The 25,163-nt window shown below is 37.6% G+C and overlaps 2 protein-coding genes across 4 annotated transcripts in view; one reads left to right on the forward strand and one right to left on the reverse strand.

Annotated features, from left to right (window-relative positions):
* The window catches only part of LOC139738974 (uncharacterized), a 177,645-nt gene that overhangs the window by 57,427 nt on the left and 95,055 nt on the right, over positions 1–25,163 (reverse strand). The window lies entirely within an intron of this gene.
* On the forward strand, positions 4,106–18,583 carry LOC139738975 (uncharacterized). The gene is made up of 14 exons (XM_071649595.1): positions 4,106–4,166; positions 5,973–6,038; positions 7,077–7,142; positions 8,704–8,773; positions 10,098–10,214; positions 10,593–10,893; positions 11,395–11,671; positions 12,025–12,261; positions 13,306–13,382; positions 14,954–15,061; positions 15,719–15,927; positions 17,097–17,165; positions 17,519–17,614; positions 18,325–18,583. Exons 1-14 carry the CDS (start codon positions 4,106–4,108, stop codon positions 18,581–18,583), a joined length of 2,013 nt encoding a protein of 670 aa, XP_071505696.1.

The raw sequence follows: 25,163 nt of genomic DNA on the forward strand, positions 1-25,163 counted from the left end.
AAGCTAATCGCTAAAACATATCAATTCAAGATATTCTTCAGACAAAGAGGAAATGAAGATCTGTGGCCTTAATCCCGACTGCCCTCTCACTATTACTGGTTTGGTCTTTTGATGTGTGTCAGTTGTTGCTGTTGGGTTTTTGTTTTTTCTTGTGCAGACGGGGGCTGATTTCTTGGAAAAGCTGGCTATCAGGTTTGCTGTCATGGATATACTCATGCTTGGCTTGTACCCAATTTCAAAACTGCGCAAGTTTCAAAGTGCATTGCACTGATGGAATAAAGAAAAGAAACAAAACGAAATTTAAAAAGAAATAATGATTACAAGTCAATTGCACTTTCAAACACACACAAACCAGGCACACATATACATATTATGCATACATACTTACATAAAATGTATAATGTCAGTTGTATTTTTTTATCATTGAATATTCCATCCTTGTGCTTATGAAAAAAAAAATGATTTAGTGTATAAATATGCTTTGATTTATCAGTTAACACAGTAATGCTATACACCATCCTTACACGACTTTTTGTTTTTTCTTGTGCAGACGGGGGCTGATTTCTTGGAAAAGCTGGCTATCAGGTTTGCTGTCATGGATATACTCATGCTTGGCTTGTACCCAATTTCAAAACTGCGCAAGTTTCAAAGTGCATTGCACTGATGGAAATAAAGAAAAGAAACAAAACGAAATTTAAAAAGAAATAATGATTACAAGTCAATTGCACTTTCAAACACACACAAACCAGGCACACATATACATATTATGCATACATACTTACATAAAATGTAAAATGTCAGTTGTATTTTTTTATCATTGAATATTCCATCCTTGTGCTTATGAAAAAAAAAATGATTTAGTGTATAAATATGCTTTGATTTATCAGTTAACACAGTAATGCTATACACCATCCTTACACGACTATTACAGTACATAAATTGCAGTGGTACATATGCATACAGTTGTATTTACTATTGAATATTCATTCCTTTTGCTCGGAAATGTAATAAACAATAAAAAAGAGATATTTAGTGTGTATGTTTTGGCTTATCAGTTGATATAGCAAGGCTATCTAAAGTTCTTGATTAGAAAAAAAAAAAAAAGATACTTTGTATGAAGATCATACAGTCAATATTCAACTTCGAAATGCAAAATTATTCAAAGAAATTTCAATCCAGACAATAAATGTTCACTGGTCCAGCATCACAGCATACTCATGTAGAATTGCCCTGCATATCGTAAAATGAATAAGAGCTTAAAGGGAAGGTCCTGTTTTGGTTGATGATGGCACGTCGGGATGAAATTTTTTGGCAAGATAATGAGAAACTACTTATGAAATATGAAAGAGCATTGAAATATATGGGGAATTCAAAGTTTGTTTGACAAAAATCGGTCTAGAAATGGCTGAGAAATGCAAAAATACATCGTCCGATTAAAAGTGTGGGTCCCACACTTTCCCTGTGATACGACCTTACCTCCCTCTACCGTTTGAATTTGACTACATTGGGCTTGGGGCTTTTTCAACCGTTATCTTCCGCACACGCGAGCGATGTGTACCGCACGGCTTGGTCTGGGAGGTTGACCTTTTCACCTCCGTGAATTTGGGAGAGAAAGTGCGGGAGTGTTGCGTAATCACGGGTATGTCGTTGATCGTTCGGTTTGTTTACCTGATGAGCTTAGAGGGAAGTCTCCGATCTCCCTGATGCTATTTCCTTCAAAACGAAAATGGACGCTGAAGAGAGGAAAGCTAGAAAAAGAAAGGGCTACTTTGCGAGCTACGATCGACAACGTGGTGATTCAACGAAGAGGATAAGAATCGCCATGCAAACCCACAAGGAGTGGACAAGGTGTAAACTTGTACTAAACATCAAGAGCGATGATAAACTGGCGGACTTCCTGCTAAAAAAGTGAGTACTGTGTGTAGGATACCCTGGGTGTATATGGTAGTCAGTAAAGATGGTATAAGTTTCCCTTAGGCCCATGCATGATGTGTGAGAGCTTGAAGTTCAATCTCATGAAGTAGATCTTATGCCTGCCAAGAGATGTGTTCGATATTCTATGTAGACAAGCATTCCTTATCACACAAAAGGCTTGATTACTTTTTCACCTTTCACTACCTATATGTTTTATGAGTCTAAAGAGAAAGGGATTTTCTGAATAATGAATTACGCGATCGAGTAGTCCTACAACCAAGATGATGTATTGTATACAGCATATACAGTGGGAGGTATGCTCGCTCATTCCGAAGTTTCTAGCAAATGGGGAATAAAGTGTGCTACGCTGAAAGTTCGTTTATTGTAAATTGAAATAACTACTATTACCTCATTCTAAAGCTGAATTCGTTTAGTCCGAAAATAAAATCAGAGTACATATTCCGTAGATTTGTCGATCTGCATCTGAAAACGAAATATATGAAAGTGAAATCTTCGTGTTGGAAATATCAAAAATTGGAAGAATATATAAGAATCGTTCATCGAAACGAGAAATTTGGCATTTTCAATTTCTCTCCCTTCAAGTAGCCCATTGGTATAGACCTTTTTTCAATGCATTGTACATCCTGGTTATTTACTGAAAGATCGATCTGTATCTTGTCGGGGATATTTCCCGCCAAGTCTGCGTCTGCCTTCACGTAATGTCAATAAATTATAAAAAGAACTACTAAGGACAGACAGACGTTTTGTCTCATCCTATGGTGATGATATTCATTCTAATAAATTATCATTCAGATCATAATGAGTACCCGTAAGGGCTAACAGTGACTGTCGGGTCGGACGAGGATTCGGTGTTTCGCCGTATGTGCATGTGTGCGTTGTGTGTGTGTGCTATTTTCATTCAACTTTCATAGCGTAATATTCTAATATTTTTGAGTAATTACAATACCGCATTTTGTCACTAAATAAAGTCATGTAATCTTCGGATTTGCAAACCTTATTTCAGTTTAGAATAAACTGACCTATTTGCTTTATTGGACATAATTATGAACCTTCGAAATAAAAAAAAAATATATATTTCATTCTTATATTCCGAATCAACGCATTGTAACAGGGCGACGTCATGGTGAAATAAATGTACATGTATATAAAAACGTTAAATGACTACGCGTCAGCGTAGTCCATCACTTATTTACTGTTTGATCATGTCTTATAAAAATATGCGACATAAGCAATTCTGTATGGCCTATGGTATGGTATGGTTAATTAGATAAAATGTTCTCGCAGCAAAAAAGGCTGAATTCATAATCATATTGTTATAAATCAGAGACTGCACGTTATGCTATGTTTAATCTGTAATGTATGATACATTTTTTTCTATAAAGCATAGGCCTCCTTGATAAATGATAGCCATACATGCAATATGAAATACATTTTTGATTAACAATCTAAAAGATGATTCAATTTTCATTTTTTATCAGACGTGATATCACTAGTCAATGAGAACAGCCCGATATCAGGTTCTAAGACTTTTACTAGGTATGTTTTGTTTTTTCTAAGAAAAGATTTGTCCTAGAAGTATGCGCACTTGCAGGTAAATGTTGCACCACTGTAATTTTCCTTGAGATAATGATCTAGGCAACACTTCATTCTAAGACGACTACTACTGTACTTTATTGCAACGGGTCTTTGTATGTTATTAGTGGTTACCAGGGACTTCTTAACAATTTATATTTGATGGTCTCATCGGGTAACTGTGTCTATTTTCTATATGTTTTCTTTGGTTTTGGTCCACAATACGTTTCTTTTTCGGGCCATTAAAATTTGATTTGAAAGATTCCATGCTTGCAGTTGCCGGGAAAGGGTCACTAGGGAAAAAATAATAAGAAAAGGGCAATATGTAAAGACTCTTTCAATTTCACTCATATTGCGATGAATTATGGTAGTTAGTGAAATACAGCAGGGCCTATGTTTATGATGCGACGTGCCTCGTAATACGTTCACATGCCAAATCATGTATCTATTCTATGTAAGTGACTTTATGATTATTGTTTATTATTTTTTTATATTTCACGATCTTGTTAATTCTGAGAATCACTTGTGATTTCCTTTGGAATAAAAAAAAAAAAAAGACTTGAACATATTACTGCACTGTACGTGGTCATTTATACATATGATAGATTTCAGGAACAAGAGGAGAGAAAACAACCCGCGTCGGAAGCCGGTCACCGAAGGTATGTTGTATGCATCATAGTTGTATGTGCAAACAAACGTGTATTATTGTTGTTGTTGTTTTGTTGTTGTTGTTCTGTTGTTATTCGCGTGTGGTGTAAGTGTGCGTGTGTGTTGGTTTGTGTTTCGTTACCTAACACAACCGTTTTCCGACGAATTAATGTTTTGTTGTTTGTTTCTTGTGGGATGTGAAAGTAGGCATACGTACATGTATATCTCTAGCGTAATGGGATATGACAGTCAAAATGGAAGACATTAATCTATGTGATGATTTGCTCTTATACATGTACATAGACTATAGGATATAATATTGAATAACATATCAGTTGAATATCCAGTCTACATATGGTATGCTACCATGATGATAAAAAAAAATCATAATGTTCTTGTTCTGTTCTTTATATGCAGGCAGATGAGTTCAACTCCCAAAAAACATATTCGACCTGACGCTGCTGCTGAGTGGTAAGAATCGAATATCATGATTGTCTATGCAGACCACGAAGTATAGCCAGAGTCATTTCGGGTTATCCGTCTGTCTTTCTCTCGGGAAGTTTTTGTTTATTGTCAATAGTCACAGGTAAAGTTGAATTTTTAGAATTACACTATTTAGGCCTGGAAAAAATGTGTCATTTCTTGAAACCGGGGAACAAACTCTGCATGTAGTACATGCATGCATCATCATACAATGGTTATGTGTGGAAAATGTTGGCCAAGGGGTCAAACGTTAATGGTCAAACGTCTGTCCAATCATATAAAACTGTCGTCACACATTGTCTAGATGTACTATAGACCTGTGACGGAAACATTCAGGCGTATAGCGACACTCTAGTTAGTAATTTGACTAACATATTGTAGGAGAACATTTATTTAGTTCATTTAAACCTCAGTTGTTTAAATGCCGAATTGTTTAAAATATTTTTCAAAGAAAAAACAATTAAAAAAACTTTTAAACACCAACCACTGTTGTAATCAATAGTGTCACTGTGTTTTTTTTTCAATGATCATCAATTATTCTAAATTTCGTTTTAGCTCTATCATTCTGGCAAAAAATGGTACCTTTCTCTTTTATCTAGAATCCATGCGCCTTCTGAATTTGATGTGACTATTTTCTGAGCAAGATATCAAGTGTGTTTGTAACCTTTCCTTACTTACACAGTTGGACTGTTCGGTGTCACTTTCTGAAGTTTGCCTGACTTTTGTTTCTTTCTTTCATTTTGAAAAGGTCATCGGATCCCCCATCACCCATATCCTCCATTGGGTAAGTTTTTGAAAGTTTCTTGCCTCAGTGTAAACATTTTTTTTTTCCATCATCAATGCAGTAAGCTTCTAGAATGTGAACTTTGTAAGTCGCAGTTTGTGCCCTGCAGACCTCTTACCGAGGTCGTTTAGAGCAGCTTGCATTATTTTGACATTATTTTATATGCTTCAACAATTCTGATTCATTTTTTCCCATGTGCTTTTTTTTCCCTGTGCGGTTTTTTTTTTCGTAATGGCTCTGATAGAAACATTTTGAATGTCTGTAAGTGTAGTTGACAAACTAGAAATATTGATGTTGTATTTACATAGAGTATAGGCCCATTTATGATGACATCAATATAATTATGTTATGAGCTATTCACTTTAGTCGATGTGACATGCTATGACTGATATTGAGATAATGTTAGAGAATCAGTGAGAAGAAAAAAAAATGATATTTTTTCTCCTGTCATACTGTATTCCAAAACATTTAGTATCAAACACAAAAATAAGAAAAAGAATAAATCCCAAAGAATACATTGTTTATAAGATCAATTTTCTGATTCAAACAGCCAAGCTCCAATGTCAGAAGAGGAAAGAGATCAGCCTCCTGGCCCGTCAACTACAGGCGATATCGAGTGAGTAAATCAGTATACATGTATATAAGTGAAAGAGTTTTGACTCATTTAACAAGGAAAGAAGTTTGAAATATTGAAAAAAAGTCAATTTTAGTTTGTTTATTTTTTCCTGCAAGAAACTGCCTTGGTTGTAATCAGTGTTTGTATGCGTATATTGACTGTAGTTGGTAGTTTACTCCTGGCCAGACCTCTTACATGCGTGATAGCTTCTTGAAGTTATGAAAGCGCTATCTGGCGGCTGCAAGTTAGTGTGCAAATAAACTTATTCGAGTCGGTACACGTGTTCTCTCCTCTTCCATCTATTTTTATTTCTCCCTTGCTTCTGATTCCTATGTAAATTTGTTCAAGTCATGTTTACTGTAAACATATTCTCATTCCGCCATAGAGTGTGATGCTAAAACTTCTAAGTTTTGATTCAGTCCTTTCTCTTAATTTTATTCTACGTCTTTTGGTACCACTTTTCTTATTCATACCCTTTAAATTTTGAAGTAAAGCTGTTTTTCCTGTGTATTGACTGAAGTATTATGTTGATATTTTCCATCCGTTTTCCTGGCTGCCGTATACCTGGGAGGAAGTGTTGAAAATGTGTAGGGTTTGTCTCGTGATTACTGTAATGCTTATATTCTGTGATTATCATTTTGTGCCACGAGGTGTTTACGTGAAATGATGATAGTCGTTATACCATTAGCCCTACAGGATGAACACATAATAAAAAGTTATCAGTATAAAATGATGGCGTAGTATTTTCATGTTATTTTGAATAATTCTGCCGACAAATATAATGTACCATCATTGTTGCAGCTCACAATTCTGTACAACTTTCTTTGATCCGCCTACTATCCTTATCGCATCGAACTCAGAATAAATAAATAAAAAAATCAGAAAAGAATAACGAAGAAATGATTGTATGTAGAAAGTGACAGTGTGTAAAACTTTCAGTTTGGAAAAAGAGCACATTTAGTATCAAACGCTGAAATACGGAAAAGAATAAATCCCACAGAATGTGTTATTTATAGATCAATTTTCTAATTGAAACAGCCAAGCTCCAATGTCAGAAGAGGAAAGAGATCAGCCTCCTGGCCCGTCAACTACAGGCGATATCGAGTGAGTAAATCGGAGTACATGTACATGTAAATAAGTGAAAGAGTTTTTACTCATTGTACCAGGAAAGAAGTTTGAAATATTGAAAAAAAAATGTCAATTTCAGTTTGTTTGTTTTTTTTTTTCTTGTAAGAAACTGCCTGTGATGTAACCAGTGTTTGTGTGCGTATAGTGACTGTAGTTGGTAGTTTACTCCTGACCAGACCTCTTACGTGCGTAGCTTCTTGAAGTTATGAAAGCGCTATCTGGCGGCTGCAAGTTAGTGTGCAAATAAACTTATTCGAGTCGGTACACGTGTTCTCTCCTCTTCCATCTATTTTTATTTCTCCATTGCTGCTAATGATTCCTAACCAGCTGTTATTCCGCAGTGTAAATATTATATTGTTGTCTTTTTCATATGATTTCCGGGTGTATCAGTTTGGTAAAGATAATTTCAAAGTTATAACGATAGATATGCATATGAATAATCGTTCAAGTCATGTTTACTGTAAACATATTCCCATTCCGCCATAGAGTGTGTTGCTAAAACTTCTAAGTTTTGATTCAGTCCTTTCTCTTAATTTTTTTCTACGTCTTTTGGTACCACTTTTCTTATTTATACCCTTTAAATTTTGAAGTAAAGCTGTTTTTCCTGTGTATTGACTGAAGTATCGTGTTGATATTTTTCATCCGTTTTCCTGGCTGCCGTATGACATACCTGGGAGGAAGTGTTGATTTTTTAACTATAAAATGTGTAGGGTTTGTCTCGCGATTACTGTAATACTTACTAATATTCTGCGATTATCATTTTGTGCCACGAGGTGTTTAGGTGAAATGATGATAGCCGTTATACCATTAGCCCTACAGGATGAACACATAATAAAAAGTTATCAGTATGTTATGATGGCGTATAGTATTTTCCTGCTATTTTGAATAATTCTGCCGACAAATACATGTACCATCATTGTTGCAGCTCACAATTCTGTACAACTTTCTTTAATCCGCCTACTATCCTTATCGCATCGAACTCAGAATAAATAAAAAAATCAGAAAAGAATAACGAAGAAATGATTGCATGTAGAAAGTAACAGTGTGTACCTGCTCCTGTGGACAAGCAAAAGTGTTTGTAGTATCTCCGAACTGTTTTTTTTTTCTTCTTTTTTTTTAAACAGCAGCATGTTTTGTGTGTCATTTCCTTTCTTTCCGTTCCACTTATTCATTTTTTTCTAATCAATATTGTTTTTTTTTTCTCGTTACTGCTCTGATGCCTATTCGAATTTTGCTTGTCTGTAATAGTGGCAAAAATTTACCAAAATGCAAACGTCTATGTCCATGACTAACGAAAATATTGCATACTATGAGTGTCAAGGTGTTATTATGAGTTATTTGTCTTGATGTGACATGTTGTGATCGATATTGAGAGACTGTAGTTAATCAGTATGAAGATACCATAATTTCTCCTGTGATACTGTTTTCCAAACTCTCAGTTTGGAAAACAGCACATTTAGTATCAAATGCTAAAATAAGAAAAAGAATAAATCCCAAACAATACATTGTTTATAGATCAATTTTCTGATTCAAACAGCCAAGCTCCAATGTCAGAAGAGGAAAGAGATCAGCCTCCTGGCCCGTCAACTACAGGCGATATCGAGTGAGTAAATCAGTATACATGTATATAAGTGAAAGAGTTTTGACTCAATTAACAAGGAAAGAAGTTTGAAATATTTATTTCTTTAATAGAGTTGTGAAAGTGCTATGTGACGGCTGCACGTGTGCGTACAAATAAACTTTTCTTTGCTTCTCGTGCATAACTGGCCATAATATGTAGTGTCGCGATACGATTGCTGTAGGTTTTATTTTGCAGTTGGTATTTAGAAGTGAATTTCTGGTTTGTGTGACGATTATGCACATGAGGAAACCTTCCAGTAAGTTTTCCAACATTTTCTTTTTCTGCCATGAGTTCAGCTAAAACCTTCAGTCCTTCCTCCTACCTTTTATTTTTTCCCCTTCAAACTGTACAATTTCTCTCATTCTTTTCCCTTACATTTCGAAGTAAAGTTGTTTGGTCTTGTGTGTTGTATTAATATCTATGTCAATACTTTTTTTTCTGTTTGCCTGGCTGCCGTATACTTGGGAGGAAGCGTTGATCTTTCTCCGTGGGTGCCTTATTTGGCTTGCAAGTGCTACAGGAGTGTTGTAGTTTTTGTGATGGTGTTTGCTGCTCGGTGTTTACCTGTCATGATGATCACGATAGCGGTTCTGGTTGATGATAGCGGTTTTTAAAAAGGGCCAGATTGTTTGATCTGCGATAGTGACAATGAATACTCATGATGCTTGCTTTTCACGCAGCTGGTTCCTTTTTTCGGCTTCCCTTATCGCCTGTTACTCCTTCCTTTTTCCGCTTATGCATGAATGATGAGCAAAAAGAACCACTTTTAATTAAACCAACGCAAACAAGGACGAGTTCACATTCAAGAACCTGTGAATTGGAAGAACGCTGCAATGCTCATATAGAATACACCAGTGAAATTATTTTGAGAAAATCGGACCATCCGTTCTAAATTTTTGAAGTTTTGGTGCCGTCATCGCTGGATGAAAAGACTGCCACATCCTGTAATGTCAGATGTGAAGAACAATATAGGAGATATAGAGAAAAAATAGCATGATTATTTTCTTTCTCGCTTAATAAAAAAGAGCATTTCATGACAAACAAAATGTATTATGACCGAAACACTGTGAGGAATCATTTTTTAAATCAAATTTTATGTAATGCTCTATATATTTTCTATGTCGTTCTGTGTATGAGACATCATCTAGCTGTAGCAGTGTTCGCATGAAGCTAGGACTGGGCAGGCTTTTTTTTTCCTTAAAATTTTTCCTCAGACTTTCACTGATGAGTTCTACTATTGCTGCATTCGCTCAAGCCACATTATATAACATGAATGTGATTTTGGGGTCGTCTTTTGCCTTCTGTTTCAGCGTCAGTTTCAGCTTCATTGAACGCGGAGATTTTATATATCCGAAGGACACAATAGAAGAAGCGTCAGACGATGACACTGAAGTGGAGGAGCAAGATATCAGCTTAATCCATGTCGGGTAAGCTTATAAACGCAGTTTTCTGATAAGCCCAATAGCGAAAAGAAGAAAATCCTAAAGTCGTCTTCATCATCAATAACGACATTATTACATACTATTATGATTATAAGCTGTTAACCATTTGGGAAGTGCATTGTATTGACCTTAGGGCACGTTCTACTGTGTTAATTTCAACCATTCCTTATTCGTAATCATGCGAAAATGATAATATTTGTTAAGTGTGGATGATATGGTGGGTAGGTAATTTTCATAGAAAGTGTCATATCTTGATAGTTCATTTATCATATATTACTGGTATACATGCCAGATATCTCTCTCTTACACTCTGTCTCTCTCTGTCGCTGTCTCCCTCACTCACTCTCTCTATTTTTTTTTCAGTAAAAATACAGACACATTGAAACAAGTGGGTGAAGACGAAGAGATTATTGGAGAAGAGGAGAAGGACGAGGAGGAGCAGGAGGGCGACGTTGACGACGATGGGCCAGAATCAGTCACCAGTCGAAGTGGACTGCATAGCCAGATTACAGCTAGTGAAGGCGAGAACAGCCAGTTCTACCTCATCACAAAGAGTAAACTCGAGGAATTGGCCGCTCTCGCCAGAAGAAAGTGCAAAACATGCGGAGGGCATCTCACCGTATCTGCGAATGCAGGCCGAGGCTCATCAGGCCACATAACATGGGTATGACAACAGCATTTGCAATGGGAGATTTTTAACCAAACTTCTGAAACTTAAATAACCCTTAAGATTGCTGCAAGGTCGATTATGGACAATTTTGTTTTGTATACATTTCCCGAAATACCTGAAGAGGAATGTCCAGTGGGATGCCTTATATCACCTAATAAACGTTTAATTTACTCATAATTCTCAAAATACAATGCGTGAATACTTCGGACCACGAAACTTGCTTTTGTAAGAATTGCAGGGGTTTCATGAAAGTGAACGTGATCCCACTGAATGCTCCCTTCTCCCACTCATCTTTTCCCATGTTACCTATACATGTATAATGCAAAAGTTTCCGTCGAAAGCAAAGACTCATGTGTTGTTGAAGATATATATATATATATATATATATATATGAAATGTATTGGTTAGTGATAATAAAATACTATGTTGATTAAATGACAATTTGGTTCTAAAAACAACGTACGACTTTTCATTTCTTGTCTTTTTTTCAATCAGGCCTGCAACGCTGGACACCGCACATCCTGGTGCACCCAGGAAACTGTGCACGGAACGCACGTGGGGGATATGAAGTTGGCCTCTGCCATTATCTTGTCTGGCAACAACTTTGGCAAGATAAAATTGTTGTCAAAGTTCTTGCCAATCCAGATAATGGCAAAGAACACTTTCTACGCCCTGCAGCGCAGATATATCGCACCCGCGATAGAGGATCACTGGCAACGGGTCCAGAGTGCGACGAGGGACAAGCACCGAGGAGGACCCGTTGTCGTCTGTGGTGAGCAATATTTTAAAGGGATATACAATTGTACCAAAATTCCATGCTGACAAATCAGTCATTAAAAAAAGTTAAATTGAATGGACAATATTGCTCTCTTGTGGCACAACTCTCTCGTAATCATGGTTTTCGAATTGTGAAAACGTTTATTGACAGAAAAACAAACAAGCCTTTGCAGCGATTTTAACTATTGGCAGTGATTGTAATTATTGTTATTACGTTTATTTTCAAATTATACTGATATGTTGATAGACACTCTTTTTCACAAGTCTCTTCATCGATAGATTTCTATAGTAAATTATTTTATCTCTCCCCCCCCCCCCTTGCACAAAATGTACTGTCATTTTTAAAAGGCGATGCACGCAACGATTCACCTGGTCATTCAGCTCAGTACAGTACCTACACCTTCGTAGAGCACGATAGCCAGGATGTTCTTCACGTGGGCTTCCTGGACAAGCGGAACGTCCAGATGAAAAGTCCGAACATGGAAGCCGAAGGTTTCAAAAGGGGTCTTGAGGAGATGGAAGCAGATGGCTTGAACATCAATGAGGTGGTCACCGACGCTCACCCAGCCATCGCAAAGCATATGCGTACGTTCTCCGTATATTGTTCTTTTCTCAGTCATTTCGAATGTCGATCATATCCGTTCGTTCGTATGCGTATACAGTTTGCAGGACATGTCAAACCATGCGATAATTCATCGCTTTATGAAAACATTAACATGTATATAATGTACACAAAGTACATTTTGATTACTTTGCTAGTGCGGGATGGGACTCAATGTTGAACTACCATCGACTACTATGTAGTAACTGTTCCGTGTATTGATTTGGCTCATAAACACCAACAACTTCTACTTCCACGGTGCAGGCGTGGTTGCAGACTCGCAAGTTACGTTTGTTTATGACGATGGCGATACAAATATTATGACAAAATAGAGGGCTGTGCAGTGGCGGATCCAGGAATTCCATAAAGGGTAGGGGTGGCTTTTCATTTGTAGAGGGATATGAAAGACCAATTTTTCATGTTATTTCTTTTGTTTTACACACACGCACACACACACACACAAATATATATATCATATATGTATGTATATATCATATATATGTATGTATGTATGTATGTACATGTATATATATATATATATATATATATGTATACATATTTTATATATATCAGATATATATATATATACAAGTGCCCCCGCCACGACTGGTGTAATATTTTTGGATTCTGATTTATCAGTACGTTTCAATTTGCCAGATCTGAGTTCGAAATGAAAATATTCGATTTAAATGTGACGTGATGACATGCAGCTGCGGCATTTAAAATTTGTTCATGCTGTTGGATATTAAATAGTTTTAGTTTGATATTTGTGTAAAAGTGCTGTACACTGCGGTACGTAATTCAAGACACTTTTTTTTTCTAGCTGGTTCAGCGAGCACACGACTTTAGTTCTTTTTTTTTCACTAAGCGTGAGTCACTTTCATGAAGGAATCGTCATAAAACTATTGTGGATTGAACAGAGAATGATGCCCATATCCACATGACGAATTGACAAACATTTTCCGTTCCCCCCCCCCCCCCCCGTCTCTCTCTCTCTCTCTCTCTCTCTCTCTCTGTGTCTTCAACAGGAGTGAAACGGCCAGATATCTTCCACTCTTGGGATGTTTGGCACGGCGCCAAAAATCTCGGAAAGAAGCTGACAAAGGTAGAATATTTCATTGTATAATGAGAAAAAGCGGCAGCTACTGTTTGTGATATCCTGTGGTCAAATCAACTTTCGATCTCATTGCTTTTATGAATTCAATAGTTTATCTTTTATTTTCATCATCAAAAAAGAAAAGAAGAAGAGAACATGATTAAAAACGGTACAAGTTGTCGATTTGTCTTCAAATCGTGTCTTTCAATCGTCTGATAAGGGCATTCTTTTTTTCTAATACAATATGACGTATATGCACAAACTGATGTAATGAAAGAAAAGAAACGATGCACTTTGTCATGGCAACAAAAAAAAATGATCATAACGATGGAAAACAGTTTTCCACTAAAAAGCCAAGCTTATATGTCGTGGCACACTGGAACAGGAAAAAAAGACAGCACCAATAAATCTATTCATATTAGATTAGTCTATAGACTATTGTACATTTACTCATTGAATGTAATATGATACTTCGCCAATAAGTAAACCATTAACGTGACCAATACAGCTCGTCGTCATAGTACGTAAGTCTATATCCCAGGCTAGGTCGAAGTAGGCCTATATAGGGGGTATTTATTTGGTCCCCCCCCCCCCCCCATCGCTTGACTGTGGCGAAAATATTGCCCAGAACATTATCAAAGAATCAATCAATAGCTTTCCAATATTATAGTCGTCTTCTATAACTACCGGTATGCGGATTACGCTAATTTATTTCATGCATTTTTTTCTAGGTTTAAATTCTTAGGTAAAACTTGAAATGATCGGATTTAAAAATATATATTTATACTTACTCCTATTATAAACGGATTTAGGTTAAAAAAAAAAGAAATTGCGGTCTCAAAATTAATTTCTTGTGTTTTCTATTTTGTTTTATTTCTTTGTACTTTGTTCAATCCAGTATGTATTTACATTCTTTCTTACATTGTTGAATTCCTTGCTTCGTTTTCTCAAGAACAATACACTTCTTGTAAACCCTATATACAATGTACCCACAAAAGTTATTCAAAACTGCCATTTTCGGTGGGACTGGGCTCTAAAATGTTCTCTATTTCGACTTCGACACGTATACCCCCAAATACTCCGAATTGCCGGAAAAATGTGTTCGAAGTAAGAAAGAAAATAGTAATTACATTTCAGGGAAAGAAAAGGAATTTGGTTTGTAAAATCGCGAAAATTACTGGATTAGGTCTTATGAAATACTCCCCCTTCCCCACATAGAATTCAATTTATCTTTCTCCTGTTTTGATTCTATATAGAAATAAAGTGCTCATCTCAATACGGAATGTTATTTATACAAAATTGTGTGATCACAATCGGAATATTTCATACATGCCAGGGGCTGATCCAGGAATTTTGTAAAGGGGGTCGCAACTAATATTTCTGGTGCCAATTCCGGGTTTCAATTCATTTTTTCTTTTTATTTCTTTTGTTTTTAACAATAAATAAAGGGGGGCGTGCGCCGGTTACGCCTGGATCCGCCACTGCAAGCCACTACGCATAGGCCTTTTCACTAATTTGTATACTGCTCAGTTTTTTTCGCAAATTATTCTTATGATGGTTCATGTGTTCTGTCATTGCAGGCAGCAGCAAAATCAGCCACAAGAAAGCTGCTGTTTTGGGTTCGTCATATTCTGTTGCATTTCTGGTTCTGTTCCAGAACTTGTGGAGGAGACCAACAGATGTTTAAGGTATGATAGATGATAACGTGCATACAGTTTTGAAGACAATCGAATGTTTTTGTACTGCATGTTTCTCGGTTTTTATTCCCATGTCGGGGCTGAATCATGAATATCAGCGCTTACACTGTAGGGAAAGAGGGGGGGGGGGGACTTTGTGGTGTTCGACTCAGCATAGAAGTTTCTACCGATATTATAATGAGCGTTGTGAGAGCCATATGCGCAAATGCGGAAACGCCATATCTTTTTATTGGCAGTAATACTGCGTAGCGTGTCGCGATCACAGATATTTTAGCTGCGTTAGGCTTTTTCGCTCTCTCGCAATGCTTAGAACTTTGTTCACTGACTGAATCATGGACACATCCGGAAGCAGAATAACATGGTAACAAAAATAAAAATGCGTTATAACATAATCATGGACGTTGCTAGAGAGTTCCTTCTCTCTCTCTCTCTCTCTCTCTCTCTCTCTTCCTCTCTCAAAAGAAACAAGCACTGAAACGTAATTTCGGAAAATGTGTACATATTCTTTAATTTCATATTGAACTTCAAAAATATGATAAGTGTTATGTAAATTTCATGATTTCTTTATTTTGTCTTACGATAATTTTGATGGTACATGTATAATTATTTTCCATAATTTCATTTTGATTTTGTCAACCTCCCTTCAAGGCTAAATGGCATGGAATGACTCATCACGTGACAAACCGCCATGAATGGGTCGCAGGTCTTGGAGGAAGCAACCAGTGTGAACACGAGACAGTGACAGAACCTGACCGAGAAGAATGGCTTCAGGCAGGAGATAGTGCGCATCGGGCACTCGTGGAAGTTGCCTATGAGCGCAGGTTCTTGTGCAACATGATCTACTTCACCAGATTCAGGTATGTAGGTTACATGATAAAGTTGTCACACTACTACAAAGCATGAAGCATATTTTCTGGCTTGTTTGCTTATTTCATCATAAGGGTGCGCGGCTGCGTCATTAACTCTTCGTTGGTAAATCCGTGATTGCACTGATGCATGAAGGCTCTGCTGAGATGTGTAGACCTAATAAAATATATCAACAATACTGTAAAAATTATGTGGGCTTCTTTTACATATGCGTGTCTACTTGTATTCTGTGAAGGCGTTCACTGATATACGTTTTACTTGGAAAATGGAAAAAATGTAGGTTTTATGCTCTTTTTTACCAATTTTTGAAATTATTTCTTAAAACAATGCACTAAGGGCTGTTATGTTTATTGCCATTATGTTAAGTATATAACTGAAAATATGTTGCGCATAAAATGCTTTAATCATTATATATTATCATTACCCACACAAGGTAGTTTTGCGAAGCAACTGCACTTGGTATTTTGCAGGGTCGTGGAGGTCAGCGGGCGACATTAGAACATATCACAAGCAACCAGGTCTCGCCAATCACTTTGTTCACAAACCGAAGACATTCAAGGACGTCTCTGTGTGTCGCTTACACACACCGTGCATAAAACAATACGGTAGCACATAAAAACGAGGGCGTCGCTGCGAATGTGTGAGCTGGCGGCGTACCTGATTGTGCATGGGGTTGCGTGCGAGCATGTGGGTGTAGTTGGGTGCAGTGATGTAGGGTTCGACCTGATGCCGAGTGGACTTTGTTACAGTAAATCGGCAAGTTTACATTGTAATGTAAATGCTCGAAGATGCCTAAAATGCCAGAAAATGTGTAATAATAATAATTATGGACTGTCCTTTCGCGGAATACGACATTTATTACCCTCACTAGAAATAGTATTGCCCTCGTTGGTCGACTCGGGCAATACAATTCTAGTTCGGGCAATAAATGTCGTATCCCCCTCAACGCCAGTCCATATTATTATATTAATGTATGACTTGATAATCGATTCTTTCTATCCTATGAAAAAACGAAGATTTCAGAAGAAAATTATGCCATTATATTCATATTATTTCGTATTTTTCTCTGAAATGTTGTTACTGTAAACATTGTAGTGATACTCAAATTAACTCATGTCAAAAGAGAATAATTGTTTGATTCTGAATTTATTTTATACAGACACACGAGTATGCTGGAGAGTATCCACAACCACATTCTCATGTACGCCTCGAAGCGCTTCTCCTTCGAGTAAGTATTACCTTATGTCTCTCGTAGAAAACAAATCAAAGTTTTTGAATTTCTGCACAGATGATGACTCTTAGTGTCGTTTTTTTTTTTTATGTAGAAGTGATACAAAGAAGCATGAAAGATTATCATATCCATGTGAAGATGTTGAGATCGAATGCATTCCTATTCCAGCTCATCTCTCCCTCTCTGTCACACACACACACACACACACACACACGCACACACACACGCACTCTCTCACTCTCACTCACTCTTTCTCTCTCTGTGTCTTTCTCAGTATATTGATACATGTACATTGAAATACAGTACAACATTTTCTCTTGGTTTTCTTTCATTTTCATGATTTTATGTAGCCACCAAGCATATCGTGCAAGGAACTTGCTAGCTATGATCGATTTCATGGCCCATAAAGATAGACCTGCACAGACTGACAAGGAAGGAAAGACCAAGTGAGTTTGAAACCTTTTTCAAGGGGAACGGAAACTCTTTTATGTATTAGTGTTTTATGTGTTCTTTACATCACTCTTTCGTACAAATCCATAACAAGTCAAACGTAGTGTTGTTACAAGAGACCCTGTAAGATCATGAGAAATCATCGTAGACCTATTATGTACTTGTAACATTTCACCCGACTTGAAAATGTCCCAGGAGAAATAATGTCACCTGGGGCCCGTTTCATAAAACTTGTTATCAGTGACAACTGCCACATTTCTATGACAAATTTGCTGTCAGCCAATCAGATGAAAGGATTTCAGTAGTTTGTCACATCTATATGACAACTTGTCACTTATAACAAGTTTTTTTTTTAAACGGCCCCCCGGTATTTTTTGTTCGGTCAGTATTCTCTATAGTGTAGACACATAAAGTATTTATTGTGACACTATATAAACTGAATACCAAATTGTCTTTAACACACATCTGTCTTTGATAAAAGTGTCAAGACTTTTCAAGCATCATAGCATATCTACCGAATGATTAGTTCATGACATCTTCTGTGATCCACCAATACTGTAATTTATAGTGGATTTCATTACATTGTTTATGTAGACTAGTACATGTATACAGTTACAGCGGAAGGAGAACGTCGCTATTCAATCATAATACAGCTAAACCGTGTATCTATGATAACTCATTTCCTTTTCTTTTGATTGACACTTAGGTACGTGGCTACATGGTCCAAACATGCCGGTAACTACGTGGCGAAGCCAGTGAAAGTTCCGAAGACCTACTCGTACATCCCATGTATTATGTCTGACATTCTACATCGCAGGGAGATAGACAAGACACCGTTATTCGCCAAGGCGACTCTGCTTCCAGATGACCCACGTAACGTTCAACCTCGTCTTGCACCCTTCCCCCCTCCACCCATCGAGGAAATTCTGCAAAGGAAAATGGGCAGACGTGGCAAGGACAATTGAGCTAAGGGTAAATTACAAGCCTTGTCTGAATGACACCCTTATTTTCGATACATTTTTTCTATTGTATCACCAAATATAAGCATTTTACTTGTTAATGAATATGACAAGTATTGTCTGTACAACACCATTGTTTCTGATGCATTTTCCATGCACTACAAAATATTCATCACGGATTCTTGTTACTTGAACTCGCAGGCAGGATTATCAAAAAAGGGCACTTCATTGAAATAGTCAGGGTGATGTCACAGACATTTTTTTTTTCTCTTGGTGCATTTTCACACATTTTGCAAAATAAAACAACAAATAAGACAGTGATATTGTATGGGAAATTTCAGTTAGGCACATAAGCGTCTGATTATACATGCATTCCTTTGCAGGGATAGAATCAATGATGCACATGTGCATTGGCGAAGACAAGGGGCACAAGCTAACACACATTTTCCCACAATTGTATTTCACATCTTACAATGACAATGTTTCTATGATGATCAACGTGATAATAAAAATAAATTAGCCTACGCAGGATGCTAGGACCCCCCCCCCCCCCCAAAAAAAAAAAGAGAGAAAATGAGTATTTGAATGCGTGCTCTCTTCATGTACTTTATAGGTGACTCTGCAGACGTCATTGACCCTGAGACTCTATCATGGCGCTACCAAGCATGCTCGTTACACAAAACGACCTGGAATAAATCCGGTGTAGTTTCCAGTCGGGCTGGGGTACTTCTGTCGGATTTTGCTCGTACAGCATGATGGAATTATTTTTCTATTCCCCTGCCCCAAGCTGCCGTGACGCCAAAACGTGAAGCTCCGATATGCCGTGTGGCGCATCATTCTGTTGTCTTGACCAGGTTCGCCCAAGTCACCCTCCAAGTTCCAAGCGTCGTTGTACATAAGCCTTTGGAGCATTACGCATGCTTCATCGACGATGAGCTCAAATGTCTGTAGAAATGAGAAGATTGTAAATACACGTATTATTTATAAAACTGGAATCACATGTAACGTCAGCATTTACAACGCGAGAGGATTGTGTCGAATCGTATAAACTCACATTGTGTAAAGGTATTATAGTAACAAACACTGTTAATGTTAATCCGGCAAAATCTAAGTTCTTCTTGTGTGGATGTAGACGAATAAGTTATGCAGAAACAGCCGGTAGAGGGTATAAACCAGATCTTCTGCAACGGACTGGAAGAAATCTTCTTTTATATGAATCGTCAGTTTTCCCTCACTCTGATTGATGTTGTCGTTTTTGTGCGATTTGTGAATACATTTTTTTTTTGGGGGGGGGGGCGAAACGTAGAGGTAATTGAATAGTCATTCTGCATTGTCATTTTCTATGCTTATTTGGATGTACATTGATGTATACTTCTTACAAAGCTTGCAACGTCAAATGACGAGGTAATAACAAAATAAGTCGCTATATTTCGCAGAAAATGTAGTACATGGTACGATGTAAACAGTATTTTCAATAGCGATTATACGGCGCAATCATCGTTGTGATACATTAATTTTGCTTGGTAGTGCGTTCAATTTCTAACAGGACAAGCGAACAAACACATGAAAAATTATGGTTGTACGCCGTAACTCGATCAGTTTAATGCTGAATGTCAATCATGAAATGTATATTTTAGTGGAATTATGTGAAAGTGTGTCCACTGTATGTTTCACGTCAGTGTAATTAAGCGTGTTCATAACCGTTATCGTGCCTTGATAGTGATTTTGATTGGAACTTTGCTTTATTGAATCGTATTCACTAGGCAACATAAGCCCCGGATAAACTGTTGTATCGTACAACGTAATGAAGAAGTCTTCAGAGCGTGATTACGAAGGAGAATAAAATGGTCCGCTCGGCTGAAAGGACAATTGCGATAATCTCCTTGCTCTTGTAAAATAATGATGATGGACGAAAAATGACGATCTTGTACTTTTTCGGGATTTCTCATTTCGTGTTTCCAATTTCAGCCTAGGCGCAAACATCGTTATATTTTGCCTGTTAGTGCGTTCAATTTCTCACACGACAAGCGAACAATCTCCTTAATTGCTCATGTAAAGTAAGAGTGGTCGAAAAACTACGACCAGTACTTTCTGTTATGTTGTAAAGAGGGCTTCTTGTGTTATGAGGGGTTAAATATTCGATTTTGTTGTGAAAGGACTTGGTTAATTACATAAGTAGTCTGTAGAGATTGCCAAATGGATACTTTTTCCAAGTATTTACTTATTTGAATGCTATTTTGTAGACGCCAGCACGTAGATCTTAATCTTATTCGCTCATTTTTTTATTGAATCAAGTGCATGTATTCTACACACTAATGTAATGTACATTTTGTACATTATGGGTAGTAAATGCTTGACGTCGACACTGTAGGGTCTATGTGCTCCTGTTATTTTGTTATTCTTTTGACATAGGACACAAAGAAGCTCCGCAAAATTGGCCGAGTACAATAACTTATTATGGTGCATTTGTTTAGATATGATAAATATTTGAAATTTCTAGGGGGATGGCCTCAATAGAACCTTTCACATTCCTGCAACATTTCTCACCGCTTCAAGAGTCAGACAGTCCTGGGGTCCGTATCCACAACACACCTTCTCCATATCTGATACCATGTTCTCGGTACAGTTACCACATGTGCACCAAGAAGGGGCTTCTCCAGGTGGTGGCGAAGTTTGGCCGTCTTGCTGATTGCTGATATGGAGAATATCAAACACTAGTCCCGGAGATCGATCAATTTGGCGAAGAACCAGATCCTCCAACTCCGCTCTTGTCATTTTTTGTACGCTCTCCTGGTTTGGGAAGAAAAAAGTGAAGTAACACGGGATCACTCATAAATCACAAGACAATACTGTTTTAGCATAATGTACTCCATCAATAATCTTATTCGCACTTGATCATGGTCGGCAAACTAAAATTTTCGTGCGCAAGTCCAAACAGGTATTGTATTGATATTTGCGCACAATATTATTCTGACTGTATGGAAATGTACAAGACTTCAGTATTGTGCCACTCTTGCGATAAATGCAGTATATACGAAACGACAGAATGGAATGGTCGTGTTGCATTGGAAATAAAAGAAGACATTTATGTGGCAGAGAGACCATGTTGTGTATCCTTTTTTACTGTGTTCGCGACATGGGGAAATTACTCTAGACGCGCCGGTTGATTCAGTGAATATAGAAATATTAAAAAACAAATACACAAGGATTGAATTTAATTGAATCATTTCAGAATCTATCAGTTTTGAATGTTTTATTATTTGGTGAGATTATTAATGGTATGTTTGGTCATTAGTTGCAGAACATCATGCACAATGTCATATTGTTTTGTCTTGCAATTGGGCACCCCAAAATTAGATAAAAAATAGAAAACATAACATACCTTCATCTTTCTCTGCCTTTCTTCCCTAATCTCTTTAACACGCAGCTCCGTATTAAAGAAAGGCTTCCCTCTTCCTCGTCCTCTTCCACGTCCTCTTCCACGTCCTCTTCCACTGCTGATGCGCCTCCTACTCCCCGTTTCATGGCTCTCCCCCGGCTGTAGATCGGGGGAACTCTCCCGTGCCTCTCCGCTATCAATTGAATGTCTTCTTTTTCCACGCCCTCTCCCTCGCCCGCGCCCGCGCCCACGCCCACCCGCTCGCCCACGCCCGCGCCCACGCCCCCTTCTCCTCCCCAGTTCGGTCTCCTCTTCCTCTAATCCTGACACGCCACGTTCTGGATCCTCCACAGCCTCTGGTGATGGCTGTTCTCTTCCTGGCCTCCTCGTAATACTCCCCCGTCCATGCACAAGTATTCCTCTTCCTCTTCCTCTTCCTAAGTTAGGAATTACTCCTTCACCACCTGAACGTTCTGGGCTAGAACCATGCCCAACTCCTGTCATCCCATCTGGTCCGCTGCTACCACTACTCACCTGTTCAAAGAGTCAGAAATTGGCAAACGACAATGATGAAATCAAAACAATCCAAAGATTTGGGTGAATAGTTCCATTATTTCTCTATACTGATGTGCATTCATCATTATACTGTGGCATCATTATACTGTGGCAGTTGGCGCACTGTTTCGACTGGGGAACTACACGTTACACTGTCGACCAAACGGTAAAGGTAAAGCCATGTGATTATATACAGGATGTATACAGTAGGCCTACAAAATTATAGTCCATTCACTTCTATAGATATGTTCACATGATCATTTTAATTTCTCGATATCGGTTTTTTTTTTTCCAACTCCGGTCATTTTTTTTTTTAATGCTATACTTTGTAGGCCTATACTACGAGTAACTCCCTGTAAACTTCATTCAGCGATCTTTCCGTGTAATTCGATTAATTATTTCGGGGTCATGCCAATCAAAAAGGAATTAAATCTGTGATGATTGTATGAAAAACCCTCGTCATGGAAAAAAAAATCCCTCTTTCACAGCAGACTCAGTGTCGAATGGGGTTTTCCTTTTCTGGTAGTATATTTTTAGTATCACACGAACTTGACATATTGTATAAGCTATTAGTCCACACACTCACAAGCAACAATACACATGTACTGCCTGTTGGCCCATCAGTCAAACTATTGTGCAACACTGCAGGGATTAAGGGGATTTGGTAATCTCTATACAAAGGATTCAGGTCCCCTGCATAATGTGCCATGCATCAAAGAAAGCGCTACAGCTTGACAGATGAAAGCAAGCACAATGTATACGTGTCGACTGCCTGAACAACAAACATAACCCGGAATTCTATCATTTTTATTTTTACGAAAGATATAAGTGAAGGGAATTTAACACCATGGGTATAATACAATGTATCCTAATACAAGAAATAGATTGTGGGTGAAAACGCCAATAGCGTATAGCAAAATGAGATACTGTATATCGCAGGGTATATACCATTATAGCACCAGTTGGAAAGAGCACTCGAAAAAAAAAAATCTTGATGGAACGCAAGTCCAAAATAGATACTCATGAGGTTTTCGACGACAATAACTTATACAGAGAATGATATTTCTTGTGGCATTGATAATACAAATGTGTTCATGATAATCATGATTATTTTCAGATATATCTAGAAGGGCCATAATTGCAAGCTGCGTATAGCAGGGCTCTGCTTTTTTATAAGCCTTAAATTCAGTTGGAAAGCCATAAACTGCATTGAAATGAAAAAAAAATGCATACAATTACTGTTATCAATGACTTCGCGTGGCCTCGTCTACAGATGTAACAATAATTGACAATTATAATTCAGTAAGCAATGCATTTGGGAAGCTGATTGATTATTCGACTTGTAATTGTACTTACATTTCTCCTGAAATGTATGTACGGTCCGATACCTCCATCTCCGGAACTGTCCGAGGTCATACTATGTACATCCATCGATGGTGATCGAATACAAAATGTATTGATGAACTTGGATAGAGCAATACAGTATTACAAACAGAGATCACGGTCTAGAGCACATGCAAAGCAACCTTTATACGCTGATGAGATATACAAACAATCGACTGAACTTGAGTAACAAGAACTGAGTTTGTGATCCCTGACCAGATCAGTCTTGTTACGTAATGATCACTGTTGCCGAAGACATCCGTTGAGGGCCTTCATCAAGTTCACAGTCACGGTTCACAACTTTGACGGATTGAAAATATCTTTCTCTTCACCCCCCCCCCCCCTCCCGATCTCTCTCTCCCTCTCTATCTTTGATTTTAGTCTTAGTCCATTTGTATTTTTGTTCGTTTGACCGAGGAGTTATGGGGGTGCTGTCATCTATGCAGGTCATATTGATTTGTGTTACGAAATGTTGACACTAAAATGTGTTTTAGTGTAGCGGCGTCGTCAATATACTCATTATGTTTCTCTTTCAATATATTATAATGTTACATTGTCCGTCCATGTGAGAAGGTATAGACCGTTCTCTCATACATCCATGTATGACGGTGTGTGTTTGTCAACAATGAGGCGGATGTGGCGTTACAATCTTCTTTTATTTTCGCAGTTTTCGCCGACGATTTGTCTGTTGTTTGTCTCAATAATTATTTTCGTATGAATAAGTTATGATTTATTTTTCCTCCCTCAAAATTGCTATGAAAGAGTCAAACCATGGAAATGGAATTGCTTCAGTCTGCATGATATTATGCCATTTTCCCATAAAATACAAACTCAATCATTTCCTAATACTGATGGTGAAAAACTGATGGGTCTATAAAGCTGCGGAACTTTTTTTTCAGAAGCATGGGCGTGTCGTATAAATCTTGTGGGGTTTTTTCAGTTTTTTTTTTCTGTAACACTCAAAGCAAGGAAACAGGTAAGTGATCTGACAGAACAGCTAATATGGTTCCATCGGGCAAGAACTGATAACGATAGAACAATCAAAGAGTTACCGTGCCTATGTTAGTCGTGTAAGCTATATATAGATATAACTTGTTGCATACCATCAACAACATTCCGTCATTGATATAGTGTTTCACTCGATCGTCATCTCCCGAAAGTAGTGATTTTGAAATCGCCAATAATAGGCCTAATACAAACACTTACTATAAATCATTTGATGTACAATTAGTACATAGTTTTAGAAATGAATCACCACAGAATTACCAA

Source organism: Diadema antillarum, unplaced genomic scaffold (genome assembly GCF_040938485.1).
Source record: "Diadema antillarum isolate AM-2024a unplaced genomic scaffold, OU_Dant_1.0 seq00000778_RagTag, whole genome shotgun sequence".
Classification (NCBI taxonomy): domain Eukaryota; kingdom Metazoa; phylum Echinodermata; class Echinoidea; order Diadematoida; family Diadematidae; genus Diadema; species Diadema antillarum.

Excerpts from the sequence above, each read along its gene's own strand:
- LOC139738975 (XM_071649595.1), top strand. The coding sequence starts at position 4,106 with ATGATAGATTTCAGGAACAAGAGGAGAGAAAACAACCCGCGTCGGAAG. Across the intron at positions 15,062-15,718 it reads GAGACCAACAGATGTTTAAG|GCTAAATGGCATGGAATGAC; the intron begins GTATGATAGATG and ends CCTCCCTTCAAG. Across the intron at positions 17,615-18,324 it reads GACAAGGAAGGAAAGACCAA|GTACGTGGCTACATGGTCCA; the intron begins GTGAGTTTGAAA and ends ATTGACACTTAG.